Source organism: Branchiostoma floridae, chromosome 11, assembly GCF_000003815.2.
Source record: "Branchiostoma floridae strain S238N-H82 chromosome 11, Bfl_VNyyK, whole genome shotgun sequence".
Taxonomy (NCBI): Eukaryota; Metazoa; Chordata; class Leptocardii; order Amphioxiformes; family Branchiostomatidae; genus Branchiostoma; species Branchiostoma floridae.
Genome location: NC_049989.1, coordinates 16,403,159 through 16,424,798, shown reverse-complemented (window position 1 = coordinate 16,424,798; position 21,640 = coordinate 16,403,159). Strand labels below are relative to the sequence as shown.

At 40.5% G+C, this 21,640-nt stretch overlaps 1 protein-coding gene across 1 annotated transcript in view; it reads right to left on the bottom strand.

The window, feature by feature from the left end:
• LOC118426249 overlaps nt 1-20,052 on the bottom strand; it is a gene marked incomplete in the record, with an annotated part of 72,037 nt that extends 51,985 nt beyond the window's left edge. Inside the window, 11 exon segments of the mRNA XM_035835522.1 lie at nt 950-1,058; nt 2,257-2,369; nt 2,995-3,102; nt 3,863-4,086; nt 5,768-6,014; nt 7,015-7,224; nt 7,721-7,803; nt 8,951-9,026; nt 10,230-10,521; nt 17,320-17,391; nt 19,755-20,052. Of these exon segments, the coding sequence (XP_035691415.1) occupies nt 950-1,058; nt 2,257-2,369; nt 2,995-3,102; nt 3,863-4,086; nt 5,768-6,014; nt 7,015-7,224; nt 7,721-7,803; nt 8,951-9,026; nt 10,230-10,521; nt 17,320-17,333 (1,476 nt within the window).
• Nucleotides 20,053-21,640: the final 1,588 nt, after the last annotated feature.

Below are 21,640 nucleotides of genomic sequence, written 5' to 3'. Positions count from 1 at the left end.
TATTTTTCAAGAGCTGGTGTTTTGATGACCATCTGTCTTATTCATGGCAATACTTTCTTGTTAACTTTGCACTGCAGCTAGGTTTCACTGCTAACGATATACTCTAAATGCAGAAATGTTGGTGGTGGATTAATGTTTGCGGCTTTCGCAGTGACCACTTTAAAGTGAACTTAAACCGCCAAGAACATTTTTCTACTATGGTATTAGATTGCAGTCTATACTGTTACCGCGAAATTAAAACCACAGCAAAAAGTCATTTTTCCCGCTACCGCAAAATTAAATCCTCGCGATCTTAAATGCATTTACAGTAGTTCCAACATATCATCACATCAATATTGTTTGAAAATAATGATAAGACACTTAGTCTATGTGATACCTAGCTGCAGTAAAAAGTGCACCAGTTATTTGACATTGACATTGCCCCGAAGAAGGTGGCAGACAGTCAACAAAATGTGGCATTTCAGTGTCAAAAGAGAAAGCGTTTCATTATCAAAAGTTTAACTATAACAGGTGCATTCCTTACACTAACATGTAATGATGATGCCCAATGGAAAGCTTTATGCTAAATGTAGAGAAAAAGAATTGGAGAGTTTAAAAGACTGTTTCATGCTTGCATCTTGGATTCAGGAAAGGTGAGTACAATGCATGATTCATTTGCAGTAAGAACAAGACTTAGTTTGGCTCCAATATATTGTCTCTTGTAAGCAAACAGTCAACAACATAACGTTCAGCACTAAGGACAGGGTATTCCAACATCTTTTCTGATCTAGCAAACCATGAAAATAACATACCATGAAGGAACATTTAGCAATGAAAAGGTGAATGAAAAAAGATGTAATTCTTACAATAAGTACATTGTTCATGTATTTTTGTCAATTTGTATGTTTTTCTGTCAATATCATTTTCAACTGCAGAAAAATACCTAAAGTAATATGAATGCAGCTCTTACCTGTGATTCATCAACAGATATAACCTTGATCGCCTGCCTCAGGTCAATCATTTGTTGGCAACTCTGTCCAAAATTGCACTGACTGTTAAAGTCCATGCCGGCTATACTCCTAAAACAATAAAAATAAATCCTTAGCATGATATTTCCCACTCTCCACTCCATTTTCCAATGTAATACTAATGCCAATGGGACGTGGTTAGGTCACACAAGCATACAATGCAGGGTTGTAGCCAGCACCTGTCCTTCAGTCCTTTGAAGGAATTTTGCAGCTGGGGACTGAAAAAAATATTTCCCCATTCCGTCCCCAGGGACAGACAAAAATTGATATGTAAAGATATAAAAAAAAAAACTGAAACCCATGTGTTCTTCCTCACCAAAATAGATGCCATTGAACAGCTTAGTCTACAAGCAAAATTTGCACCTCAAAATGCAGGAAATAGTGTTTCAGAGGGTCTAGGTTTCAAAATTTTCTGGAACCCAGACCCCCTAGAATCACGCCATGCCTTCAGTGCTCAATAGGATTCCCATTCAAAATCGAGGGGACTGAAAATGATTTCAGGCTGGCTACAACCCTGAGACAATGTGTCAGACATTTTTAAGTTTGGTTACACTTTCCACAAATCTCTAGGATTCACAACTATTGAAATTTTGTTTGGGTCTATGTATATTAATGATGATGTGCAAGTCATTGTGAGGTCATGATATTCAAAATACTTTTGTCAGTACACCAGGTAACAAATAACAGTAGTTCACCATTTTCCGAGGGGGAACCTATATCCGTAATTTTCAAAGGCATGTTATTTAGGGCTATCATGCTAACAAAATGTGAGTTCAAACTGCATATTTTGAAGATATTACAATATGAAACAACCGTCCATTGACTAAATCTGCTGTTTCTAAAGTCAACAGATAAAGGTTACCCCGTGGATAAAGGTAAACTAGTGTTAACGTTGGTTAACCTTTATCCGTTGGGTAACCTATTTTCGTTGTATATAAAGATACTGTAGGGTACAGTATTTGGGGATCGTTAAGTCTATGGAAGGTAGTTTCAGATTGCAATATTTTGAAAAAAATTGACAATTGAAACCCACGTAGAACCGATAAACACAGTTTTTTTAATCAACGAATTTAGGTTACCCCACGGATTAAGGTGAATTAGCGTTACCTGTTTTGTGACATTTGATTAGCCAATATTGCTTCCAATCCCATTTCTGAAGCCCAGAATTGGAAGTTGAAAAGTTGAATGAATCGGATGCAAGTCAGCCACAGAACATCAAAATCTCAATGTAGTACAGCTTAGAACTTACCCTTCCATGGTGTGGACAGCCCCCCTGGCTAGCTCCACAGCTGAGGTCATGTCAAATGTAGACGACTCCTCTTCTCCTGACAACTGAGCCAAGAGGCAGGGTGCTTTGGGGACCTGTTATGGGAAGTAAGTCACCTTTAAGTAATATGCATAATATTCATGGTTAAAATTCAAACTCAGTCTATTGCTAAGTTTGCTTATATGGACAAAACAGTGAAGATGTCCAGGTAGTAGTTTTATATTTCAAACAACCAGAGTTAGCAAGGACAGGACTCAAGCTACACACAAGAAAAGAGGTTACAGTTTTACTGATGAAATTAGCATCATTAACTGAACATATTGGTACATACAAAGCATGCGTCATTTTCTTAAATTACTGCATTATTAGATTATTGTTACAACAATAATTGACAACAGAAATATTGGTTTTCATGGCAATTATGAGCAACCAAACTCACTCACTATCCATGGTCTTTACAAAACAAGGTCTTTACAAAAACATCTCTATCAACAAAAATGACTGTTTCATAGTAAAAGCCTGTTGATGATGCTTTGCCAAAACAACCCACCTACCCGCATTTTCATTATTGGAAAGCTTGCCATCTTAGCTTCCTCCCTAATGCACTATCAATAATGTCATTATCTACAGTGGCTCTGTAACATTTTGAGAATGCAGATAGCAAGCCTGCATAGCTACTAGAACACACACTGTCAGATAAATGTCGAGGCCAATGCTCACCTTTGCCCAAATGCCCTTGATGATGTCTGCACCCCTAGTACATGTGCTCCTACCATTACTGATCACCACAAACATAGTCCCCTCATTCACAAACAGGGCACTGTTCAACTGAAAGAAAACGACAAAGAAACAAGTAGTTAACACCCCTCCATAGCTATTGGCAAACTTACGTCATGTTACGTCAACATAATTCTTCCAGGTACCCTAAGACAGAATAACATTCAATCCCACTAGCATAACATTTCGTAGAATAACATTTGATCCCACTTGCTTAAAATTGGTTGGTGATGAATAACATTACTGTTTGATTAAACTGACCTTCGATATCTCACTTGCAAAGGGTATTGCTATATGATAAGTTGTAGCATTGATGAAGGTTATACATATCATTCACATAATGCAAAGCAATAGTTACTCAAGCAACTAGACAAAGTTTGGAAATGGTCAGACATTTCAGACAGCATGCACTGCCTTTTTGTCGGAGACTAAACAATATGTATTTTCCAGGCTTTTTTAGCTAAAACTCTGAATTGATAAATATTATGTCAATGAGGTGAAGACAATTATAACTTGATAAAGTTGGTTCAATATCAATCAATCAAAAATGGTTTATTTCTAAAACAAGATACTGGCAGCCAGGAGCAGAATTTTGTCTTGTTGTACATTAAAATCTCTGCTTATTTTAACATACATAAACACAATTTCTAGCACGTTATTACACATTAAAACTAATGATATCGGAGAGTATTACTGTTTTAGTGGATAAATTATTTGACATGAATAAAAACATACATTACATGATTTACAGTTTGTAATCAGTGTCATTTTGTTTCGTTGAGTAGATACAGAAGATGAAGTTTAATTGTACCTCTTCAGGACTGCAATAAACGATTTCGAGAGTGCGTTTCTTCCCACCGTGCTGCAGCACACAGTCCTGGTACACTTCTATCTGTCCCGGCAGTGGGGGGTTGGACAGTTTGGAGACTTTTGGCAGGAGCGACACCAACAGTTGTGCCGCGGCTGGAGTGTAGTCTCCCACAATGACAACTCTGTACTGGGGTGCCTTATAAACCAGATTCTCATTGCCTCTATCTGTAAATATACATTTGTACAAAACTGTTAAAGGGACAAAATGTAGAAATATGGCGCAAAAATTTCAAATGTTCTGAACTTGAAAATCTCCATTCAGATTGACATTTGCAACTTATTTCTAACTTACATGTTTCTGCGTCATTTTATCACATTTCTAGTGCTAATTAACAACGTCAAAGTAAGCCGCGACCAAATTCACTTACTTCCGGGTAGCCTACCGGAAGTAAGCCGACCGTAGATTTCCGAATCGACCGTTGTGGTCACAGATCTTCGGAGCTTAGCGGGGACTTTCAACAAACTTCAGTAATGATTCGAGCGAACCACCGAACGCGTTCTAAAGCGCACTTTGGCTCGCCGGCGAGTTGAATAAAATGGCGGACAACTCAAGCGGCGGAGGGAAGTACGCATATTTCAAGACATCCTCACGGCTCAACAAAGTCGTATCAATACCTTGTGAATATTGCTGTGCAGTGTAATAAGGTAGACTCAACTCATTATGTAGAGAAATGACCGAAAACAGTGACTTTAATTTTACATTATGTCCCTTTAAGTGCAGAACTAACCGATGCAAAAATTCCCCAATGCCATGTTTAGTCCGTCTCCTAAACAACAGATATTCACGGTGTGAATTGTCGATTTTTAATCATGTTGCAATTAAGATCCATTGTTGTTTCTACAATTATCATAACATTTGTCTTAAAGTCAAGGTAATTCGCACTGTATTGACTATAATTGCAAAATGTACATTTTTAAAGCGTACTTTCATGTTGATGCTTTAAAGTTTATGCTCAGATGTAAAATGTTGTTTAACCATGCCTGTATTGCACCGTATATGTAATTCAGCTTATGGCTGCAAAGTATTACGTTTTAATAAACCATTCATTTATTCAATTCATTCATTTGTAGGAGTATAGATTAATTGTAATGCTCTTTTAATACAGATGCAGACAAAATGTGATGATACTATTGTTTCACAAATTTTGTTCTAGGCTTTGAACCAGCAACCAAATGCTATTCATTATAGCCATGAATTACCTCCATGAAAAATGGGGGTATAATTTTTGGCTTATGTGTGAGCTTGTGTATAAAACCTGAGACTGGACTGTGGTATATGTATGTATGCAGGTGTTGTTGACCAAAAGACGATACTGGGCCTCAGGGTTGTAGCCAGCCTGAAATCATTTTCCGTCCCATCAATTTTGAGTTGTATCGAGCTCCCAAAGTACAAGACATTGTGCTGAAGGGGGTCCGGAAATTTTGAAATCTGGACCCTCTGAAAAGCTATTTCCTGCACTTTCAGGTGTAAATTTTGCTGGTAGATTAAGCTGTTCAACAGCGTCTGTTTTGTTGAAGAATTACACAAGGGTTTCATGATTTTATACCTTTACATATCGATTTTTGTCCGTCACTGAGGACGGAATGAGCAAATTTTTTTCCGTTCCCAGCTGCAAAATTCCGTCAAAGGACGGAAGGAGGTGTGTTGGCTACAACCCTACTGGGCCTCCTGGCGGCTGACCTTGGTACTGAAACAGTAGTAACTATTCCTTTTTTTGTATCCTTTGTCCTTATAGTACATGCTGTGGTATTGATTTTTGAGTGGCACTTCTTTCAGAAAAACTCTGGATCAATCGAGGAAAAAAATCATCAAACACAAATTCTAAAACGTACTGTTACAACTCACCTTGGAAGAAGCTTAGAATGTCTTGAAATGACTCCAAGCCCTTGGCTTGACTTGCAGGAGGGGTGACGAGCGGACAGCCGGTAAAGTCCACTTTGAGAAACCCTCTTGGCGTATACTCCTTCTCCACGAAGACAGACAGGGAGGACACAGAGGTGAAGCTCATATCCAGGACACCCAGTCCTGGGCTGTGCTTTAGGAGATGTAAGATGGAGGCTTCTGTCAGCTGTCTGCAGCCTCTGAGCTTTACCTACAAAGGCAACAAATACTGATTATGTTAGAACACATGAAATGATGATGTAAGATGGAGGCTTCTGTCAGCTGTCTGCAGCCTCTGAGCTTTACCTACAAAGGCAACAAATACTGATTATGTCAGAACACATGAAATGATGACATAAGAACACATGAAATGATTAAGAACACATGAAATGATGACATAAGAACACATGAAATGATGATGTAATATGGAGGCTTCTGTCAGCTGTCTGCAGCCTCTGAGCTTCACCTACAAAGGCAACACATAATGATGATGCAGGAACACATAAAATGGTGATGTAAGAACACATGAATTGATGATGGAGGAAAAGCTATGATTTGAGCTTCACCTACAAAGAAAACACGTGATGATGACGTAAGAACTCATAAAATGATGATCACAAAGACGATGCAAGACACTGCATGTATGGATGGATGAAAAGCTATCAAGATTTGACAAACACATGGAGTCATACATTTACCTTGTAGACTCCAACCACAAAGCACTGGACCATTCACAAACTTGCCAACAATGACAATCAACTGAAGAGTGGCCCAAACTGGAGCCAAAAGCTCCTACCAGGCCAAAACGATCTACCCTACTCAACTTAATAAGTCTACTCTAACTACTCTTCCCTACACCACTCTGCTCTACTCTAACCTACTCTACTCTATTCAATTCACTCTGTTTTTTGCAAGTACACTGTGCATGGAAGCTCTGTGAAATAACCACTACCTTAGTCTACATTGTCAAGTACTTTCTCTACGACTGTTCACGACAATTTGAGGTGAGTTAAGTCAGCTTTAACATCTTGTCATGATAATTCATATCACCTGAGTCATGTGACAAGAGAACTCCGAGATGGGCTCTACCAGGTTGAAAAGGATCAGTAACTGTTCATGATACTCAAAAGCTCTCCAATTAGCAGAACTGATGTTTATTGTGTGAAATAGTTTTATGTATTTCGTTAAAATGCAAGTTAGCTATATCTCACCTCCTCGAGTCCGCCCACCTGACCACACCTGGCCAACCAGTAGACACCTGCATCAGTCAGGTGAGTACAGCCCTCACAGTCTATGGTGTGCAGTTTTCCACTGAACTGAGAGAGGGCGCTGTACAACACTCGGAAGGTGCTGTCAGTCAGTTGGTCTATTCCTCCAAAGTCCACATGCCCCAGACAGGCGTCCACATACTGGATTTTAGCCTGGATGAAAATGAATGACAGAAGAAATTATTATGAATTATGTAATTATTTTTTCTTAAGTGCAGAAAGTCAAAAGGCAACACTGCATATCGATGCTATTTGAATCACCGCAGTCTATGAAAAATGGAGGTAGAGTTTTTGGCCTGTTCCTTTGTTTGTTGTTGTTTGTGTGTGTGTGTGTGTGTGTGTGGGTGTGTGTGGGTGTTTGTGAATGCGGCTGTGTTTAAGCCATTGTGTGTGTGTTTGTGTGTGTGTGTGTGTGTGTGTGTGTGTGTGTGTGTGTGTGTGTGTGTGTGTGTGTGTGAATGCGGCTGTGTTTAAAGCCAATTTAGCTAATCATTTAGGATTTTACCATTAGTCAATTGTGTGTGTGTGTGCGTGCATGTGTGTGTGTGTGTGTGTGTGTGTGTGTGTGTGTGTGTGTGTGTGTGTAACATGTACGTCCAGCAATTGAAGTAAATTAAAAAAGATTGCAAGACAGTTTTGTGACACTTACCTTAAATGATTCCAGTGGATAGTATGTCTTAACATCCAGGCCTGTGAAGAGCTGCTCCCAACTCATATCAACAGGGTCAGGTTCTGAAAAGTGTATCATATAATAATTATATCTTAATACAATTTGAATGTTGCTTTCATATTCAATCTGCAAATTCAATGTACTCTTTTCTTGGCCACCTTCTATGTAACTTAAACTTTCAAGCCACTTAATGGCAGTTCACCTTTATTCGCATGGTAACATATATATAGAATACAACACGGTGTTTTCCGTATCACCCGAGGTACCAGCCCGACGGCTGAAGGGTGATCCGACCCGCGGGTAGGCTGGGACCGAGGGTGATGCGGAATACACCGTGTTGTATTTTATTTATGTCATACCCACCTGAGAAAACCCATGTTTTGATGCGAAATGAGGCAGAAGTTGAACAAATTTGGTGCCCTCGAACAAAAAGTGTTGCAACAGCAATGTTCCAACGTCCGAATCAGGTATTCCAATTGCCAACCGTGCCACACTCGGCCCGCTCGAAACGGTTCGATTTACTCGAAAGAAGCCTGTGTGATACGCCTTTCGAACCTGTGCGATACGGATTAGTTTTGGCCCGGTCCAGAACACCGTATCGAACGTTTTCGCGTCACAGGTATGATATAAAACGAGGTACTAGGGATATCTAGTTGACGGACGTTGGATTCAAATTGCAATAGTTTCATAGTATTCCAGTCTGAAACAGCTGTTCAATTGATATCCCTAAATACTCTGATTGTAATACAACGGATAAAGGTTTTCCCACGGATAAAGGTGAACTAGCGTTAATATAAGGTAAGGTGGTTGACCTTAGCCTTTTCAATGTGGTAGGGGACTTATGGTTTGTTATCAACAGGGGCCTATTTACACCTGGGTGGAGTGAAGAAAGTCATTGCCTTTCTCAAGAGTATAACATCAGTGTATGGTACTACAGTAGAAGCCGCTTAGTTGCACGGCCTTTTTACCAGTAAATTCCGTGCAATTATCCGGCTGGTGCAATAATCCGAAGTTATCTAGCTGGACCCTACCAGTTTGGGATTTGGGGATTCCATGCAGTTAACAGAAGTGTGCAGTTATCTGTTTTGCGATCAACTGGCTTCAACTGTACTGGGATTTGACCCCTAGAGACATAAAAAAGCATGATATTTCAAACATGAAATTATCTGACAGAGTTGCCCTGTATATTAAACCGTTTATCAAACTTACCTGAAACAGCTGACTGTGGGCGAATAAGGCCGATGCTCGTATTATTAAAATCCTGAAGTGATGGTGGTGCTGGGATCTGTCAAGAATAAAAAAACTGTTTATTATAGACTTGTCAATGAATGGTTCATATTTTCAGCCATATAGCACAATGATCAAAATTAATGAACACTATGTGTAATCTTGAACACCTACATTGTACTTGTTACCTGAAATCGCTAGAAGGTTAAATGATCGTGTTTGTCTGTCTGTCTGTCAACAGCATTACTTGAGAAGCCATGGATGGATCCTTATAATATTTTGTAGGTGGGTAGGGGTCAAGAAAACAAAGGCCAAGTTTGATAATGGGCCCCCTAGCGGCTTACTAAGGCGAAACCTCCATTTTTGATATCTCGTGTTCAGGACATGCTATGCTTCACTGTGATTTGAGTGGTTAGAGATAGCCCATGGTACAGAGAGTAAGCGCTGTGAGTTTGCAACTACAGAAGCCAATTTCCTTTCAAACTTTGGACGTGAATAACACAAGAACGTGTTGACGGATCATCATGATTTTTGGTATGTAAATAGCATATTAAGTGATGACTTACATGATGAAATATTAACTATTCAAATCAACAGCTAATTTACATAGTTAATGACAAATGTTTATAAATCCACTGTATTCCATGATATGACTTTAAAACGACAACAATTATGCAAACTGCAGCCTCATTTTCATAATTAATGAGAAATATTATAATTCCATAGTGGCGAATGAAGGGAATTTCATACTTTCGATATTATGAAGCTTGGTGAAGGTGAACATTATTAGACATAAATCATGCAAATAAGTTAAATATTTACATAATTTATGAGGAAACACTAAAATGGCCTTCTCTGCTGAGTTTCATACTTTGGACTTGTGCCTCTTGGATAGAGAGGATGATCAACAATACAAATTATGTAAATCAGGATCCTATTTACCCTGATGCATTTTAGTTTTGCATGTCAAGCTATGTATAAAATCACTTCTACTGAAAAAGTAGACATAAAAAATCTGCACCTACTGAACCCTTTTTACATGGTTGTAATTATATAGGATTACATGTAATACAACATTTTCTGTTAGTCCTTATTCACCTGGTCCAGTACTCTCAAGGGCAACTGAAGTCAAGGTCATGGAGGAACATCACATCATCATCGCAACATCATAAATCTTCAATGAATTTTTCTTTCTTTCACTTAAAGTAGTTTTTTTTTTTAACAAGATATTTAAAATTTCTGTAACAGTATCATTACAAACCTGTCTTTTCTGTGGGGCCAGGGTCATACTTGAAACCCTTTTTGTGGCCAAGGACATACTTGAAACTGTCTGGGACTGGGGAGCCGCTCGTAACGGTGGTCGCAGAGAAGGGGCCTGTTGGATTTCATCAAAATTATCGACGTTCTGTAGAGTTTGCAGAGTGGAGGTCTGTTGGACTTCATCAAATTCATCAATGTTTGCAGTCAGAGCTTGCGTCGCTTCTTGTGCAAATAGGAAGTCATCCTCTGTTAGACCTTTCTTCTTGCTGCTAGGCCCCTTCTTTTTCTTTCCCCTAGAAAAGAATGTTTTAGGCAATGTATTAGTGACCTAATTTCTTCAAAACTATTTCTTACACTCAGGATGAGTCAACATATAATATAAGTATAACGCTAGTTCAACTTTATCCGCGGGGTAACCTATATCCGTTGTTCCAAAAAAAACTTGCATTGCAAGATATCAAGTTGACGGATGGTGATATAAGATAATTTATTGCAATTTTCAAAATATTAAATCTTGAAACCGAAGTCCGTCGATTTGAAATCCCTAAATACCATGTTTTTAAAAACAACGAATATAGGTTACCCCACGGATAAAGGCAAACTTGTGTTACATCTTGAAATTTTTTTGATGAATTTTTGAATTCTGAAGCATATGATAACGACTAACAACAACAAACACTGTCCCAGATCTATTAACCCCTCCCCACATTCCAAACCTAAATATTATCCCTTAAGCTTCTTCCCTACCCCTTCCAGAGCTGTCGGATGTCCTGAGCAACACTCCTTATCCAGTGACAGGTAGTCTCTTCTTCAGCAAACGTTACCTCCTTAAAGCTACCTCTGTGAAAGTTCAAGCGTCTCAGACGGCGAAACGCCGTTTGCGACAAACGTCCAAGGCGTCTTAAATTATTGGGACGCTTTGGACGGTTAAGGCGGCGGACGGCATGGGACGGGCTTTTGAACGCCCGGCGAAACGTCCAAGACGGTCCGAACGGCATAACAAACGCTTGGACGCGTCTAGATTGGCACTTTAGACTCGTCCGGTCGGACGTTCGGGACGTCCGAGACGGCGTCTGAAAGCGGGCAGCCGGACGCTCCCGCGCTCCGTCGGGCGGGCCCCCCGCTGGGAACAGACGTCTCTGCGGACGGACCAGACGCCGATTGCGACGGACGTAAATGACGTAATCCAGGCTGCTGGGACGGATCGGACGCCGATTGCGACGGGCATAAACGGCGTAATCCAGGCCGCTGGTACGGGCGGTAGCCTCCACCACGCCTTCCCACGGGGGGTACAGATCGTAAAATTCGACAGAAAATGGAATGAAAGGCCAAGAGGCAGTCATCGCTATATTATTAAAGGTTAATATCTGGGCCAAACTCCTAGCAAAATATTTTTTCTTCAAGACACAGTTTTAGTTAGTCAGGCAGTACAGTAGAAACTCATAACGGGCCGGTGCATTTAATTTGGAACGTGTGCAGACGGCTGTCCGGACGCCGTTTCTGACGGCGTCCGGTCACGGCTATGATTTTATGGCCTCTAGGGATAAGCGTTCCCACATAACAAACAAACAAATATTCAGCCAGGCAGTGAATTGTAGAAGACCACCCACCACCGGGCCGTCAGATTTAGCTAAAATCAAACACAACTTGAACAAATTTCTTCGTAAATTGTTTACACGTACTCCGCGGCGTTTAATCAACTTTGCTACATGTACGAAATTCAATCCGGCCTTCAATCGTGTCCGCGGCTTTTTGTGCCGCCGTGCCGACACGTTACATCAGAATGGACGAGCCCACATAACATCAAGGGTAAATACAGGACGTTTGAAATTTTCTATCGTAAATTTTAATTGCACCAGTATTTGCTAAAGACTGGATATATAAATGTGAAATAACGTTAAATTTTCTACAAAGATCATAAGTCATTTTTTTTTTATTTCGAGGTAGCGAAATAAAGTCTTCCGTTTCATAAGTTCCTAACCCCAAGTAGTTGGAAGAGCCGACTAAGATTTTGATTGGCACCGGCAAAATCGGTAGGTGCTATCTCATTATCTGTTGTCTAAATCTACATTTTAACAGCATTATCATTCTTAATAGAAACAACAGATATTTTTTACAAGTATTCTACAACGTGTTCATAATTCTTTTTATTTTGTGGCATCAAAACAAGATCCTAAATTTTATCATTTCTTCGCGTATGTGGGGAGGGCACCCGTAACAACAAGTCGTCGGTAAACTTTGCAACAGATGAATGTACAAAAAATTAGAATAAAATGCGAAGTATTCACTTACCGGCGCCTGCAAAGTATCGACAATCAGCTAACGGAAGAACCGCTGCTTCTTTTGACGTCTGTCACATCTGTGATTTCTGCTGTCCAAGGTTTGCTGCTTCGAGTAAGTAGTATAATTTTTCCCCCTTGTCGGCGCACGACAAATAATTTTTGTACATTCTTTTTAGTATAAATAACGGATACAGTCATCGCCGAAAACCCAACCTCAGCACTATGTCGTACAAACATCAGCTGCTACGTCTAGACGTGAAGTCCTTGGTCCAAAAGTGCGCAAAATTTAACAAACGGACATGAAATCCACAGAAATAGTCACCTTCTGAACATAAGTCCTGCAACCGCCGGAGTGTTCAACGGTCTGAAATTCGAATTCACCCGCTGAAATTGGCGCATGTGCAGAAGTTAAAACGTCATGTTTCCCGTGGGGATCATAAGAAAAGACGCAGCCGTCTGCCGGCGTCGGGTGACTAAGTATTTTATAGCCCCATCAGTGGCCGTCTCCGACGGCAATGGAAGGTCTTTCAGCCGTTCGGGCGTTCACCATAAAAACTGACAGAACGTCACGGACGCTCACGATGTGTCCACGGCCGTTTCGGACGGCAATGAACGCGTCCAGAACGTCTGAAACGCGCTCGGACGCCATTGGACGCTTGTAGACGCCGTCCGGGTAGTTTCGGACGCTTGAATTTTCACAGAGGTACATCTGATTACTATAATGGCAAATTAAAGTCAGGGCTCGAAATACTGGGTGCATGTGCACCCAGGTGCACCCAAAATTGGAACTGTGCACCCAATTTTTTTCAGTGGGTGCACAGGGTGCACCCAAATATTTTCTTAGGTTTATGTATGTAAAGATATCAAGTATACTAGTATACATCATATTCTTGACATCCAAGTGTTAGAAAGGTAATAAAAATGTCTGTCATGGTACTTGTTTAAGAATTTGATAGCTTGTATATAGCGCGTTAGGTGGCGCTTTTAGGGGCAGCCACAGTCTATTATCGCTCCCCTTTTAACTCGTGTTTCTCAAGTACTTAAAAGTTATTTAGGGGACAGCAATGGATGTATGTTTGTCTGATATGTCACTGAACTCACAAGGCATATTAGGAGCGTGGTTTTCCCTGAGTCCATCAAGTCATTGCGGAGTTTGTTCAACAGCGTCACTGTGAAAGGATCTACCAACAATGGCGTCGATCCTGAAGTACTCCTCCGGATTCCTGCGTGCCTGCCGCCAAGCAGCCAGGCCTCTCCTGTCACAGCAAAGGTCCCTGTTGAAGACCCATGGATTACTCAGGACTTCTTGCAGACCAAGAGGGAGTAAAGCAGGCAGGAATCGGATTCGTCAAATCCAGACCATCACAGGCAACAGACCGCCGTTTACAACACAAGGTACCTCTCTATTATGCAAATCAGCACGCAACAAGTGCATTCCTGACGAGCTGAAACAACAACAACATCCGAGAGGGACCAGGAATGTATCGTTTCGTAACCTTGTTAGAGTTCCTATACTGCGGAAGAAGCAAACTGAACAGGTACAAAATTTTCCATCCATCTACATGTGTAACGCCCGGTCGTTATTTAACAAGCTTGATGAATTCGAACTCACTATCCGCCAACTAAGAGCGGACGTAGCGATCATCACAGAGACCTGGTTTTCCACGAGAATGGCATCCGACATCCTGAATGTGGAAGGCTACTCACTGTTTTCCACCTGTAGAACGGACCGACGTGGTGGCGGGGTTGCCGTATACATCCGGGAGGACATACAGGCCAAGGCAATTCCCCAAGTCCGTGTACCCTCGGAGCTTGAATGTGTTTGGGTACGGCTCAGACCCACCAGACTTCCGCGCCAGGTATCGTCCATCGTGTTCTGTGCTACCTATATACCACCCAACTCCAAGCATCAAGACCTCTTGATCGATCATTTGATCACAACAACTGACTTGTTGAGAGAACTGCATCCTGACATAGGATTAGTATTTGCGGGTGACTACAACAGACTGGACCACAAGCCACTCCTCTTGGCCCATCAACTCCAACAGGTAGTCAACTCTCCAACCCGCGGGGAAGCAACTTTAGACGTGGTTATAACCAACCTGAAGTCGTACTACAATGCCCCAGCGGTGATCAACCCTATAGGAAATAGCGACCACAAAGCAGTTTGGTGGCAACCTAGGGTTCGCCCGAAGACACCGAATAAGACCAAGGACGTGCTCGTGCGCCCCATGCCGGACTCTAGTCTTCGCGCATTCGGTCGCTGGATCACAACACATAACTGGGATGAAGTGCTCAAAGAAGCCACCGTGGACAGTAAGACATTAGCTTTCTATCGCACCCTCCACGAAGCAATGAACAGATTCTTTCCGGAGAAGAAGGCTAAACTACACCACAAGGACAAGCCCTGGTTCACCGCTGCACTAAAGAGTTTGATTCACAAGAGACAGCGAGCACACAGTAACGGACAAATGACTCTCTACAGGTTCCTTCGAAACAAGATAGCCAGGGACATTCTACAAGAAAAGAAAACCTACTACAAGGACCACATCGAGGACATGAAGACGACTCACCCGTCGGAATGGCACAAGTCTATCCGACGCCTTGCGAACTGGTCTGCTCCCTCGGCTACGATCCATGTTCCGGACATAGATCTGAGCAACAAGGCAGGCATAGCGGACGCCATTAACAAGCATTTGTCAGCGATCTGTCAGGCACTGAGACCACTCGACTGCAGCAAATTGCCAACTTACTTACCTTGTACTCTACCTCCTGAAGTAAGCATATGGGACATGTACCATCGACTCAAGCGTATAAAAGTCTCCAAAGCCCCGGGCCCAGACAACATACCGCCAAGGGTCATTAAGGAGTTTGCTTTTGAGCTATCGACACCAATGACTGACATTCTGAACTCTTCGCTCAGGGAAGGGAAGGTGCCAGCACCATGGAAAGAAGCCATTGTTGTCCCGGTTCCCAAGGAACTACCGGCTGACCTTGACAAGGTGCGACCAGTGTCACTTACGTCACAATTGGCGAAGATATGCGAAAGCTTTGTTGCAGGTTGGATAATGTCGGACATTCTGCCCCATGTGGATCCTAAGCAATATGGGAACATGAAAAACTGTTCTACGACACATTGCTTAGTGGACTTACTTAACTTCTTTTACGCAGGAGTGGAGAAATCAAAGGTGGGTACGCTGATACTCACTGATTTCTCCAAGGCTTTTGATAGAGTATGCCATACAACCGCTATAGCTAAGCTGATAAGCCTCGGAGCAAGACCATCTGTAATTCCTTGGGTGTGCAGTTTTCTCTCAGATCGCCGACAGTGCGTACGTTACCAGGGAGCATTGGCACATTGGGAAAGCCTGACGTGCGGTATAGCCCAGGGCACCTTGATGGGTCCTCTTGTATTTCTGGCGATGATCAATGATGTTAAACCGGTCACCAAGAACTCACACTGGAAATACGTAGATGACTTCAATCTGGGAGAGATCAGGCTTATCTCTACCCCGTCATCGCTTCAACGTGATCTGAACCACCTTGACAACTGGGCTACGGAAAACCACATGCTACTTAACCCCAAGAAATGCATGGCCATGCACTTCTCTTTCGTGCGCGCCCCCATACAACCTCCAGTGCTGACTCTTGCAGGACAGACACTTAAAACCACCACCCAGGCTAGGTTGCTTGGACTCCACATCCGCTCTAACCTGAAATGGGATGACCAGGTGGATGTCATGGTGTCCAAAAGTAGCAAAAGGCTGGTCGTCATCAGCAGGTTGCGACGTTCCGGGGTGCCGATCGCAGACCTGAACACCATATACTGCGGGTATATAAGACCATTACTCGAGTACGCCGCTCCATGCTGGGCTTCAGCACTCACTCAGAGACAGTCGGCCGCCTTAGAGCGGGTGCAGCGAAGGGCCTGCAGGTTGATGATGGGGCGTCAGTTCGTCTCTTACACGGCAGCTCTCCAGCACATCGGCCTTGAGCGCCTTTCAACACGTAGACAGAAACTCTGTACTGACTTTGCCTTGAGAGTTGAAAGGTCTCCTCGCTTCTCCACATGGCTGCCCCCTACCCGTGGACAACAACATGGCAGGCAACTCCGCAACTCTGCGCGATACCAACAACCTACCGGGACTAACCGCTACTTAACCAGCGCTATACCGGCAATGATCAAATCATTGAACGAACTGTAGATTCTATGTATATACTCCACCAGGACAATCTGTTTTTAACTAACTTTGTAAGACAAGTCAAACAGTTTTGCTGCGATCAGACTTTTAATAGTTTTAATGCTATTTCAATTTGACTTTTAGCCATTGTACTCGACCATTGTACTCGCATCTGCATTTTAGACATTGTAACTCGTATATTTATTCATTAGAATATTCATGCTATACGTCTTATGTGTATTGTTTATGTTGCAATGTTTTTGTGAATAGCAATTATGTAACGTTGAACAATGTAAACAAGCCTGATAATTCGGCTTTCGAGCCGCAAGTTGGCTGTGATACAAATAAACCATTCTCTCTTGTAACTAAGTTTTGTTATTATTTTTTTCTGACATACATATAATAGGTGCACCCAAAATTTTTTTGGTGCACCCAATTTTTAAGCTTGGTGCACAAGTGCACCTAATCCCAAAAATTAATTTCGAGCCCTGGTGTTGGCCTCGAAAAAAAAAGAATAATGCAGTTACAGTGCCCAATTTTTGCATGAAAATAGCCATCAAATCAACAGCAAAGGGAGACTCAATACCTGACAAGCATTCTTGACAATCATAAAACCAATATAACTTACTTGAGTTTGCTCATGTTGCTGGTTTGCCTGGTCTCAAGTTGCGTGTCCTTCAATCAAGATAATGACTTTGGTCTGAAACAAATTCAAGTTTGAGTTAGGAAACACACTTTGCAAAATATCAACAGCAGCAGGACTGAAAATCATCTACAATTAACATTAATCTATATCTAACATAATCATACAATTATCTAAGAACATGTAGAGGAAACATAAAGACCTCCCTGTATGTACGGACTGAAATTTGAAAAACCTCTTAGCATAATATGTAATATATGCAATGAGCAATTTGCGTGTCGTCTGATGCTAGCAATTCCAATAAGATGATGTATTACATTGTACATGGGCAACTCCATTCCATATTAAGGGGTGTTGGCCATTACTTACATGTAAGGATATTATTTAGTAATTTCTGCAAAACAATTACTAAACTAAGTTTATCGTACAATGTACAAAATGTAGCAGTGCATTTAACTTTTTTGGGTATAAGAGGGATACATCTTGCTACTCATGAGTGATATCTGAGGTGTAAAAATGTTGAAGTCATGTCCATTTCTGCCCTGTTTGCAGATCAGTACCATCTGCATCAATATTTCATTGAAATTTGAGAAAAAGATGATTATGCTCTTTACAAGATTGGGGTATATTAAAGCATCCCCATCAACTGTTATGTACTTGACAATTAATAATCTGAAGGTAGCAGTAGAAATATGTTACGAATTGACAACTGTTGCTTAAGTCTTAAAAAAACATTTATGGAAGAGACATTACTATCGTTTGAAACACAAATGGACCAATCACAGATTGAAGTCATCTTACTAATGCCATTGATATTGGATATAAAGGCACCCAATTGACAGTAATTGTGAGCAGAGGCTATAAACAGTAAAAATGTCAGTAATTGCATGACTTTTAGTACTGTATAGAGAGTAAAAAAAAGGACTGGAAGAAGCGTTTATAATATGTGATAGTAATGTACTTGGCAGTAATGCTTCAGTAAGACAGTAAAAGTTGATTTACTGAAAAATCAATCAGCATTTAACAGTAAATTTCTAATACTGATGGTTTGCCAAGGGAAAGCATGATTCACAGGCACTAAAAAGACACTATTAGTAAAAAAATATAATATTTCTATTTAACATTCACCCTGCCCTATGTATTAATGGAGTAGCCCTCACTATTCTAGCACTAAGACTTTAAGTCCAGACAGTTTGAAGCTGACCAGACCACAGGCAGACTGTTCCATGTTACATCTAAATAATTCAGTCTGAACAATTAGTAAGAACACACATTCAAGTCATTAATCACAAAACTCATGACTCACACTATCAAACTCTGTATCTTGAAATTATTTTTCTGTCTGTCCTCTCTTGATATCTGATGTATTGTTACATAATATTTGGACATTGACATTTATCTGGTAAGGTTCAAAATGGACTGCCCCCTAAGTGCTGTATGATTCTATAATCCAATCTGAGCCATTACAAACACAATTCTTATCAGATTTATCCTCACGTGATGCATTTACTGTTCATCTATGTTAGAGTCATCAAGATATCATTATTACAGAATCAGTTTCGCTTATAGAAATTTTTTCCTGGATTGCTTTGGGAGCCGAAGCCAAAGAAAAAAGTTTGAGGACCCGTATGACTCCCTCAATCCCGGGATGGAAACTAAATGCTAAGTTGGGATGGACAAAATCTAAACTTTGATATCCATCTGAAAATCTGAACTACATGATAAATAAACTTAAAAGAAATTCAACAACACAGGCTTCCAAATAACGAGAAAAATTCAAAGCCCTGCCAAGCAGTTTGCTTAAGTGTCACTCTCACTTTTAACAAATTGATAGATCAATGATTTCCTTTAACGTTAAGTTTTAGCATTGGTCCACAAAGTATGTAAATAAGTCAATATGCCGGTCGTCTATAGCAAAGTTCTGAACTTACAATATCAGCTGTCTATATCTGAGTTAAAGATTCCATTCACTGTTAAAGCACTTGGGGCACCGGTGCTGCTCTGCGGGGTTCGTTCACTGTGGCATTGTTGTGTTGTATTTGCCAATTTTTAATAATTTAGATATTGCATAATGCGTTAAGTATGACTCAAAAGACAACAAAATGCACAAAATGTAAGAAAAGTTGTTCTTTACGTCTGAGATTCATTGAGTAATCTTTTGAACCCCGCAGTGCCGCACAGGTGCCCCAAGTTACCACCTTTATTTGACCTAAACAAATAAATTAATTTAGCAATCAGCTAGAATTAACCTCAAAACAGCCAAACATAGTATTTGTGGACACAAGGCACACCTAGGCCATAACAACAGTTTCTTGGCAGCCAGGTGATCTGTCGGGTACATATGCCACTAAACAACAATAAAAATTAACCTGTGCTATACTGTTATACAGTAACGTTACAGTTAAATCTGGCATCCATACCTCTGTATGTCACCTATTGTCACCACCAGTCACCTATTGCTGTCACCATGACAAAACGAACCTCACTACCAGTACAGCACAAAAGTTCCCTGGCTTGAATCCTTGCCTTTCCGGTTCAGTTGGATTGAAACGTAAGACTTCTACTATGCTGCTAAACCTTAATTTGTCTGCTGCAAAAGGCATATCCGATCACACTGTGGCAAAGCCCCCATCGACCCATCATGACTCCATGACATTAACACAGATTTTTCATTTGCGATAAGGACAATTGGATTAAAATAGAAAAAAAGTATCCCTTATCGCCAGTGCTTCTGTCAATCCCGCTTCGTGACTTGCTTAACATCAGGTTTTTCCTGAATAATAGATGAGACGACCTTCTGCGACCTCTAGTGACCTTGCACCCTGCCTACGTAATTGCCAGTCAACAAAACAAATTCCTGAGAAACAAAACAGTGTCAGGTATGCTTGGTTCTAAAAAATGACACACAAATGAAGTATCATATTTCTTCCAAGTGACAGGTGAAAGTAGGTCTAACTATAGGTGGATTTGCTATCTAAATAGGTTTATGATGTGTGTGCTATAGTATATTACTGTTTGACAAAGCCTTTTCTGAGTGTTGTTTGAGTAGTCAATGGTGAGTGTACCAAACAGAGATTTGTCACACCTTTCTTTAGCCAGGCATGACCAAAGAATAACAGACTATTACACATAATGATTGTGTTCGTTATTTAGAAAACATGCTGTCATGAATGCATCATGGCAACAAGTAAGAGTATTTAGATAGGAGATAAGGGATATTTTAGGCAAACATAGTCTTGCATTCCTCAAGACAATGGAGACCAATTTGGTTAAGTGTAGTTGGTTTAGCTTTTAACCATGTAACGTTAACCATGCGAGAGCCAGAAGTCTGTATATGCCATGTAGCCTGGTGTTTTTAATATGTCAGCTTTTTAGCACGGCAAATGATAATGCCATGTTGAAATATGCATGCCAGGCCACAAAGAAAATCAACATTCTCACACAATATCTAAGCTTTGAATAATGTTGAAGAGGTTCATCAATCACGTATGAATGCAGTTAATGAGTCTATTTGTCAATCAGTGACACGTTTGTAATGCATTTAAACACGTCCAAAATTTTTATATCTTCACAGTAATAGTGGAGTGACCTAGTCTCACAAGAGCAAGTGTTTTATCTAAGGCTTTACAAATAACGTTATGTCACTGATTTAAGAATATTCTATTAGCGTTAAGCATTGAAAGCTTTAATCTGCAATTTCAGAAATATTTGTTGGAAGATTTAGGCTGTGGCTGAATCAGGTCTGAATGAACTCCAGTATACATTGCAGCATATCAATGTAAAAAGCACAGACGGAGAAGTTCTGGTCATGCCAGATTATGACCAAATCAAAATTACAGTTAAAAAACTAAATATTGATTTTGATTAAAGCACATCATTTAAGATCCACACCCTGAAAGGCATAAACAGAAAATTTGAAAACACTCTTTCATTGTCTTACGCAGTTTCGGTAAGACCTTTGACATGGAAGAAAACACTGTGACTAATTTTGCATTTAATCTCACACAGTAGGTTATACAAATAGGTAACAGGTTAAAATAAATTGTGCTATCTAGCATTAATCTTTGACAGTCTCATAACTTTTTTTGTGTTTCATTTGATCTTGAATAAATATATGTTGATAATAACAGGTGGGATGAATTCCAGTTTCTAGAAATCCATTTAACTTTCTTTTCATTCATCATTTGTTTACTTTATTTTTTGTTCTGTATCTCAAAAACAAAAGACATGTTTTGATAGATTATTAGGTTTGCATCCATGCAAAGCAACTGGATAGATTCTGAAATTACTAGTGTCACTTTTTGTA